The 9,480-nt window shown below is 37.4% G+C and overlaps 2 protein-coding genes across 2 annotated transcripts; one reads left to right on the top strand and one right to left on the bottom strand.

The window, feature by feature from the left end:
• Window positions 1-731: 731 nt before the first annotated feature.
• On the bottom strand, window positions 732-2,721 carry LOC140015612 (UDP-glycosyltransferase 91C1-like). The gene has a single exon (XM_072068307.1). The coding sequence runs from the start codon at window positions 2,602-2,604 to the stop codon at window positions 1,156-1,158; it is 1,449 nt and encodes a 482-aa protein (XP_071924408.1). The 5' UTR covers window positions 2,605-2,721; the 3' UTR covers window positions 732-1,155.
• Window positions 2,722-5,175: 2,454 nt separating this feature from the next.
• On the top strand, window positions 5,176-9,384 carry LOC113714708 (GATA transcription factor 25). The gene is made up of 7 exons (XM_027238725.2): window positions 5,176-5,880; window positions 6,443-6,526; window positions 6,607-6,740; window positions 7,736-7,840; window positions 8,057-8,162; window positions 8,668-8,715; window positions 8,840-9,384. The coding sequence occupies exons 1-7, from the start codon at window positions 5,542-5,544 to the stop codon at window positions 8,942-8,944; spliced, it is 921 nt and encodes a 306-aa protein (XP_027094526.2). The 5' UTR covers window positions 5,176-5,541; the 3' UTR covers window positions 8,945-9,384.
• The last annotated feature ends 96 nt before the right edge of the window (window positions 9,385-9,480 follow it).

The raw sequence follows: 9,480 nt of genomic DNA on the forward strand, positions 1-9,480 counted from the left end.
CTAAAATTTTGAATGGGGTCTTAGCTCCGCCACTGTCGCAGAGGTACCATCACCTGCTGAGAAGTCTCGAAAGTCGTCATCTGACTTGGACTTAATTTGATTATGAGTTTATGATCCTTCTCACATGCATTGTCAAGGACACCCTAAATTTTCCAAAAACTAAGGGCTTATTTGATAATTCAATTCAGCACTTAAATTTAATAGATTCAGATCTTAATATATTCAGACCGTTTGATAATCAAAAATTGAATTTCTAAATTAATTAAGTGACACTGAATTTTCTAGGTAAAACTTGTTCCAAACATTAAGTGATAAACTATTCACTTATCACTGAATATAATATGCACTCGAGTGTATTAGATTTAATACTTAACAATTCAATAATTTAATGGATTCGGATTTCAGGTTTCAGACTTCAATTTTACCCGAGTTTATGCCTAGGGTAACTGTTGTGTCCAAAAAATGACATCCTGACAGTGATTTAAGATCATTTGGAAGACAATACTTTGATAAAGCATACACAAGCATGGCTGAATTTCAACATCATTTGTATCGGCATCATCGCAGAGGACTGTAATCAATTTGTCAAACTAATAGTTTCAAAATTCAGTCGATATGCTAAGAGCGCTCATCATTTTGTCAATTTGTCATGATTGAGCTGGAACTCAGGCAGTAAGCAGAAGTTACTGTGAATCATTTTGTTAATCAGTTCATTTTCAGGGAAACTCGTGTCAGTTCTAAACTGATGTAATGGAAAATTCTTTGACAATATTCTGGAACTGTTACATCGATGGATCTCAACAGCAACACAACCCTGTCAATTCTGTAATAAGTTCTTTCTTAAAATCTTTTATCTTATTCTCTGCTAGCTCCAGATTCTGCTTTTTCTAGCAACATGTTTCTGGTAGAGTTTGTTTTGCTGATCTAAATGAACCTTTCAGTGCATTACGCAAGCCTCCAGTGACAATCCTACGCAGTTTTCCATCGACTAAACAACTCCTCGATCAGTCCTCACCACTCCTTCAATAGGCAAACTGAAGATCCACTAAATTGTTACCTTCAACACAATGTCCATGAACCATGATGTTAAGACAAACTGAAGACTTTTGAGGACTCCATCAAGCAGTTCATTTTATCTGGATCATCATGAACAACTCATGTACCTTTCTCAACAGCCGGGCCAGGGAACAAGATGTGTTTTTTCTCTTCCAACGAACGAACGAAACTGTCAAGATAACTTTGATTAGCATTCCCATCGCCGAACAAATTTTTCATTTTCAGGGCATTAGCCCTCATTGACTCTCCGTCTTCACTCACCACTGCCAATCTCAGCGTTTCGGCCACTGCAGTGCTTGTGAACGAGCCATCTTCTGCCTCTCTTGGTATCTCCACTCCAACTTTCTTGCCTTCCAGTAGCCTAGCATTCAGCCCTTGATCATTCATCACTGGAAATAGTATCAGAACTCGGCCGAAACCAAGTGCCTCTATCACTGAATTCCAGCCGCAGTGAGTTAGGTACCCTCCAATTGCTGGATGACTCAATATTTTCACCTGAGGAACCCATTCCATGTAAATCACTCCACGGCCGTTGGCATTGATTCTCTCAGTGAACCCTTCAGGGAGCATCTGTGAAACATCTTTTGTTGATCCTGGTGACTTCCTTAGCACCCAGAAGAATGGCAATTCAGATTGCTCTAATCCAAGAGCCAGTTCATGGACTTCTGTTTGGCCTAACGCTACTTCAGTTCCCAGTGCTACATAAACCACTCTGCTTACACTTTGTTTATCTAACCAATCTTTAATGCTAAGCCATGTTTCATCAGTTTCCAGTTCATCATCTTCATCCAGGGATGGAGGCAAAACCCCTAATGAAATAACTGGTTTCTTGTACAGTTCACAAACAAGATCAAACCATTCTGGCTCAAATTCAACACAGGTTCTAAAGACTACTAGGTCACTTCCCTCGATAGCAGCAGCAAATCTGATGACATCTGAAGTTCCAGATTCATTGCCAGATGAATCCTCTATGTGCTTAGCCACTTCGTGAAGACGATAAGCAATATTCAATGGAAACGGTATCCATTTGGGCACCCTTGTGAAGGCCTCAGCTGTTGACCTACCATCTACTTCATTCAACAAGATCGATGGAGGTCCAATATAAGCCATAGTTGCTGCAGTAAAGAGACTAAAATAGGCTCTTGCGATACCATTTTTGGCCGCAATTTCCGGTAACCAATGAGAAGCATAGTCATAGAGAATCCAATCTGGTTTTGGCGTTGTGTTTTCAAGAAAGGTGGCTATTGGTGATTGAAGCAAGTCAAAGGCTATCTTCAAGAACTGTTCTTTTTCGTGGGGTACGTCCATTGAAGACTCTCCCTGCTTTGGCAGGTTGTCACCTTCTGGCAGGGGGATGCTAACCATCTCAATCAGAGAAGCTAAATCGTGGGGAACCTTGGGAATTCTTTGAAGGTTTCTTGGAGTGGAGATGAACGAAATTTTGTGCCCTTTTTGAGCTAAGCATTTAGACAGCCTTAGAAACGGTATCAGATGGCCCATGGCTAGCCATGGGAACATAACTACATGAAGAAACTTGCTGTTTTCCATGGAAAAGAGACGACAAATAAAGCTACACAATGTGTCTTCAGCTTTGCTGTAGTTCTGAGGCCTAGTAAAAGTAAAACAAGCAGAGAAGGGATAGGCTCATAGGCACAATTGCCGGTTTCGATTCGTCCGTCTGATAGTAGAGTCAATAATTCGGTGCCGCGAGTACTAAAATTAAATTGAATGTCCACATCTAAAGCAGCAAAGAAAAGGACCATTTGTATCCGTTCAAAGTATTATATCACTACTATCTTGAATCCGGCAAACGTCCTTTTAACCATTATCATCTAACTTGTCTTTCATCCAAGCAGCTATATTCAATGGTTAAACTCACCCATAAGTAGACAGAAAGAAGAATACTTTTTTTGGCTGTCTCGTCCTACCACCTCTGCTAAGAAACTTGCGCCAATTAGTGGTCGAGTTAGTCTCTATTGTTTATGAGTGCATACAAGGTTTCCATGTTCTTCTGAACAACTTTGCATGGCCAAAGTGAATGAAATCAAGATTTTCATGAATGAATTAATATGGAACGATGGCTAATTTGAATTAATTGATTTCCAAAGAACTTCATTCAGACATGATATCATGGACTGGACTTGATTCAGGGATTTGCGGAGAACTGTGAAAATGATGGTATAGGATCATTTTCCAATCGTTTCACATTATAGTTCCATGAAAAAGATATTGTATATTTTGCCATCAACACCGTAAAATTCTCCAAAAATAATGAATAAGAATCCTAGTTATTGGTTTTAAGCAAAGAATCATACGTAACACTATAGTTTCACCTTGAATCATGTTTATTTTACGGATTAACTTTTTATACACTGACAGTATAATAAATTTTTTACACTAGCAGTTTTGGATGTATGCTATAAATGCATGATTTGAATTTTAATTTTGAATTCGTGTTATTTGCCATGATCTAAACCTACTAGTGTAAAAAATGTTATACACGGACAGCGTATAAAAACAATATCCTTTTTAATTAGATAATTTTGCATTTTCCTGAGACTTAAAATAGTTTAACTTTTGTATTTTTGACGCTAAAAGTTTCCTAATAAAGTAATAGATGATGCTTCAAAGTCGACACTTCTATCACCTAAATTCACGTCCATTATAACTTTTAATATTAATATAGTACAAGTCATCAATGCTCGTGGAACAAATTATTAATGCATTAGGGGTGTGGATTTAGGTGGTAGAGGTGTGGAATTTACCCACCTCTAGAGTAATATACAGAGAATCCCTTGCCCAATGACACAAATTTCTAAAACTTCTGCAAAGTCTTATTTGCTCCCACTCGTCTTGCACCATTGTTTAAGCTATCTTCCAATATCTTTTATGGGATAATTTCAGTTTCGGAAACCTCTCGTGAGATTTTTAACAATTTCACTAGCTTCCCCTAAAATTACACTAACCTTCTTTGAGGTTAAATTTTTTATAACAAAATTAGTCCAAATAAAAAAAAATTAACATTAAAAAGGTACTTTCATTAAAAAATGTAAATAATTAAAAGATAGAAATAATTAACACATATATTTCACTACTCAAAATAATTACATTCAATACATTAAAAAATACAAATAAGCAACAAAATTACACTAATGATCAGAATATTCAACAAAACAAGCCAATCATCTCTCTTAACATGTGATTTACTATGATTTTTGTGATTTTGAAAAGGAAAAAAATTCAAATTTTGTCTTTCTTTTCCTTCATTTCTCTTTTATTTTCACGAAATTACTTTACAACTATCACAGTTTTAAGAGTTTTAAAAGAAAATTTTCTCATGAACAAACCTTCTTTTTGCTCTGTGTTTTTTTTCCTACCAAAATCCTTCTTTCTCACATTGTGTACAACTGATTTTTGATCACGATCAAATTCTATCAATCACAAAATAGTTGCTATTTGGTATATCAATTGGCATTATTTTGTAATTGCAAATCACCATTCGTCATTAAAGAGATTCTCAATAGTTATTTTCATTAATTAGTTACTAATAGTTAATTAGCGCTTTAATTATTCAATCATTAGTTATTCAATCATTAGATACTAGTTTCTAATAAGACATAATTTTATTAATGGAGGTAAGTGTAATTTTACAGACATCATAGGAGGCCAGTGAAATTGTCAAAAATCTCGGAGGAGGTTTCTTAAATTATCCCTTTATTCTTCCAAATTCTCTTGAACTCAATCAAAAGTTTGAAAAGTACATCAAGATTATCGTGTGTACTATGAATAGAATATTACTTTTTCTAAACAAGCTCATCCATTACAACATAATAGCAATCAAACCCTTGAAGATTTTACTTTTTTAAAACCAACTAGGGGCCAAAAGCTACAAAATCACGTCATTTTAACCCATTAAACTTTTAAATTTACCATTCACCTCCCGCCCCGGCGGGGGACCAAAATCACAGTAAAAGTTGGAGATTTTGTAGAGTATAGCATTGTGCAATCTTGTAATATTTGTGGGCCAAGCTAATGATATTTTGCACAACTTGCAGGACTTGAGTGCAATTAATTCCAAAAAAGAATTAACAAAATACGCAGATAAAAGCGTCCTCTCCCCTGAGCCCCTGACCGCTGTCCTTCCTCCCGTGTCCGGTACAACGCAGGCTCTTCTCCACACTCTACTCAGCACTGCCATTACCAAAACTACCCCTACGCCCCTGCTATTTTTCTCTTCCCATATCGTAAATATCCCCAAAAAGTCATTACATTTCCTTTTTTACCCCTCCCCACGCCATTTTTTCTCCCGACGCCGGTACTTTTACTCTCACACACACTCACGCACTACCTAAGACTCTCTGCATATGTATATTTTATAGGGTTAGGGTTTTTTTTTTCTTGTTTCATAGCAAAAAGGAGGAATAATCTGTAGGGGTAATGCTTTAAATTGAATTCAATTTCGAAAATTAATCGAAGAAACGAGGAATGTATACTCCAGTGCAGTTGGTGGGGCCGACGAACGGCCACGGTCAATACTCCAGCCATGGTGGTGGAGATGATGTCAAGGCCGCCGTATTTGGAGGCGGAGGTGGAGGAAGGGAATCGATTGAAGACGCTGAGATTGTGGGCTTTGAGGATGGTGGCACAATTGGGGGTTTGGATGGAATCGAAGTCTCGCTTCCACAAAATACCACCTTGTACGGTGGTGGTGGTGGTGGTGAAGGGGTGGCAGTGGCAATGCCGCACGGCGGTGATGTTGCGAACCAGCTTACGCTTTCGTTTCGTGGCCAGGTTTACGTGTTTGATGCTGTTACCGCTGAAAAGGTGAGCACTTTGTGGTTTAATCATGTGGGATTTTTTTTGTCCTTTTGCATTCTTATAGCTCCATTTGTTATGGGAAATATGAAGTCTTGAGGATTTCTAATCCACGTGTCTACTGATTTTGACGGGCTAATGTTGAATTTAGAGCATTCTGTCTACTTAAGCAGTGGAAAAGTAAGGCGATTATAGGCTGTTATGTGGCTTCTTATGATCTTATGGGAAATGATTTTAAGTAATAAGTAGAATTTTGTTCTTTTTTCCTGAAAAGGGGAAAATCTTTTTGGTCACTCATCATTCCTCATTGTGGCATAAACGACAGCATTTGTTCTGCATCGCTTAATAGGCGAGAATTTGGCTTTTGGTTTGATCAAATGAAAGCGATTGCAAAATTCCAGACATCATTTCTAATATTGATAGCTAAACGAGAACTATTTTTTATTGTCCAACGTAGAAAATTTTGTCTTAATGTGCTTACCCAATTTAAGTAAAACTTTGATAAAGCAAATTGATTGGAGGATACCTTGGGTGATTGATTTGGAATTGTTTTGGTATCATTTGACTGCAGGTCCAAGCAGTACTCTCACTTTTGGGTGGATGTGAATATACTCCGGGTACTCAAGCAGTAGACTTGCCATATCAGACTTCAAAGGTATAGATGAGCTGTGCCAGTTCATTCACCTCTTTTGAGTTGTTCGATACCAAGCCTGAATGTCTGACTTCTTGCTTCAGAGTTTGATGGACTATAGTGGGCGGTGCAATGATCCAAAGCGGGTAGAATCTTTGAATAGATTTCGACAGAAAAGGAAGGAACGTTGCTTTGATAAGAAAATCCGGTACAATGTCCGTCAAGAAGTTGCAATGAAGTAAGCTGGCTTTTGTTATTCTCTTCGAGTTAAATAGTTTTTGTAGAACAGAGTAACTTGCTTCCATAATTGTGTTCTTTAGCAGCGTCGTTTTGGTTGAAATGATTGTTTTCGCTTTAACATTATGATGGGCATATCTCAGCACGGAAAAACTGCTCTTTTATGCATTTGAACTTTCATTTTAAGGTTTAGAAGTTTGTAATCTCTGTAATTTCGTGTTGCAACGTGTCACAGAAGATTCTGGTAGGGCTAGGTTTGAATTCATTAAGAATCTTTGACAGAATCTGATGTTAGTTCGGCATAGAGATTAAGGCTAACATAGTGGTCATACAGATGGGTTTTCCTTGTACTTTCTTGGGAATATGTATTTAGCATTGAGTATATTTGTATCCCTCATCACTTTGCTTGCTGCTTTGTAATGCAGAAAGGTTTACTTCCTGGATTCCAAATTAATAACTGCACTTATGGAATTATTTCTCTATGAAACAGTAATATGACTTTGATAGATGGAGCTTAGTTTCCACTTCTACACTTAATCAAGCTATGTACACATCAAATTCTCCAAGGAATGTTCTGATAAGCATCGAATGTATTTAAGGTTACTCAGAGATACCAACACCTTGTAACACTTTCTATGCTGATGGATATGCTTATTTTAAGCATGTCACTTAAAGCATTTTGAGTATGTTTTTCTATCTTTCTGAAAATGCTTCTAATGCGATATTGGATTGAGCAGCAAGGTAAATTATTTATATTAGTTAATAATCTGTGGTATAAGAGGGAAAAAAATCCGGCCTTTTAAACTTAAATGTGCCAGTGAATTAGTATGATTCAATCATGCATCCTCCAAAAGATTAAGAAATTGTTTAATCAACCCTTATACGCCTATAACTACTGATGACAGAGATTCTAACATCTTCAGTTCTACAAATGGTATACAACTTCTGTTGTCAGTTGCTCTTCCTGACTAGTATGCCTCTTATCAATTCCATTAGGATGCAGCGAAAGAAGGGCCAATTCGCCCCGAGGAGTTCTGAGGATTCTGTTGCTTGTGATGTTGCCGAAGAGTCTGGACAGATTGATAACCCACCAGAAACCTCGTGAGTTCTATCTTACTTAAAAGAGTTTACATTCTGTTTCATTCTGAAGTATGCAACAAAATTTTGGGCTTGCATCTTGCCTTTGATTTGGTAATGCCACAAACTTATAACACGTTATAATTTTTGGCACATGACTTTTTTTATACATTTTTTGTATTTTCGCCTCAGTGCTATGCATTGATTTCTTATCCATTTCAATCATTTGTCTTCTTTTAGATGCACACATTGTGGTACAAGTTCGAAGTCAACTCCAATGATGCGGCGCGGTCCAGCTGGTCCTAGAACTCTTTGCAATGCATGTGGGCTTTTTTGGGCAAACAAGGTTGGTGTACCTCTAAAACATTGCATCTCAGTTAATTTTATTCTGCTTCATTGGAAATTAAGATATTGAGTATGTAGTACTTTTTGTTGACGTAGTTTATATTAAATAATCCACTAATTGGTGAGGTAGTAGTTTGCTTCATACCTGGATTCCATTGAACCCAGTATTCATCTTCCAACACTTAGGTGGGTTAAATTGTCAGAGTTGTCATTTGAGGTACTGATATGATTCCACAGATATTTGGCTGACGTTTTGCTCAATCATAAATTATGGCCTGGACTGTGACCAAATGAACACCTGTTTCCCTTCGTGGGATGGACTGGGATGCCATGTTTTAGATATTACCTGGATCTTTTGATCACTCTATCACATCCTGTAATCAATCTGTAACATGTTCAAAGTTCATTAATTTATTATACTGGATACTGTACATTTGTATAGGCTTTTTGAATATGCTGGATTGTCTATCATTTTATAGCTTACCTACTTTTGTGCCGATCTGCAGGGAGCATTGAGGGATCTTTCCAAGAAAACCCATGCTGTGACTGAAGAGGTAATTACTTTTGGAGGGGTTTTATCAGAGCAGCTAGCTCTTGTTGCATTTACTTGCAGTCACCTCTGACATAATGCACATATTCCCTTGTCACCTCTGATTACCCTCTTTGCCATGTATGTAGGACGAGGCTGATAGTGACTCTGACTACGGAACTCCCATCAGTGCACGTGGTAATCTTGTTTCATTCTCCACCAGTACCAGCTCAGCTGTAGCAGCGGAGCAATAAATTAAAGCATTGGCAGGGTTAGCAGGCACATTATTGACCTTCTGTTGCCTGGGCTGATAGAAGGTTTTAACTAATCAATGTCAGCCTGTTCCCCAACTGTACAGTCTTGGTTTATATTAGATGACATATATTCTTAAATACTAGCTATGATGGTTTAGAAATTTAGGATATCCTGCTTGGAAGCCAGAGAGATATACTTTTAAGTGAAGCATGTTGGCGCTGCACTTGCAGGTCAATTACTAGATATAATTTTCAAAGTTTGATGCACTTAATGCACTGCTGCTGAACTTATTGTGGTTAAACAGGATCATGTTTTACTTCAATACTTCTGCTGCTGCACAAATTGCCTAGTTTATAGACGAGAATACAAATTGTAAATCTCTAACTTATCCAGTAGCTTTCGGCTTTCACATGCAATTATCATCTTTGTTATGAATTTATGTGGCAACTTTCCTTATTTATCTGTTCCTTTGGCTTCTTTTGCTATTCTGGTGTTCTCTTTCTTATTATTCCGATGACCTGTTTGCCGTTGGTAT

Source organism: Coffea arabica, chromosome 10c, assembly GCF_036785885.1.
Source record: "Coffea arabica cultivar ET-39 chromosome 10c, Coffea Arabica ET-39 HiFi, whole genome shotgun sequence".
NCBI lineage: Eukaryota > Viridiplantae > Streptophyta > Magnoliopsida > Gentianales > Rubiaceae > Coffea > Coffea arabica.

Coding starts and splice junctions, on each gene's coding strand:
- LOC140015612 (XM_072068307.1), bottom strand. CDS start 2,604: ATGGAAAACAGCAAGTTTCTTCATGTAGTTATGTTCCCATGGCTAGCC.
- LOC113714708 (XM_027238725.2), top strand. CDS start 5,542: ATGTATACTCCAGTGCAGTTGGTGGGGCCGACGAACGGCCACGGTCAA. Junction 6,741..7,735: donor CGTCAAGAAGTTGCAATGAA/GTAAGCTGGCTT, acceptor CAATTCCATTAG/GATGCAGCGAAAGAAGGGCC. Junction 8,716..8,839: donor CCCATGCTGTGACTGAAGAG/GTAATTACTTTT, acceptor CCATGTATGTAG/GACGAGGCTGATAGTGACTC.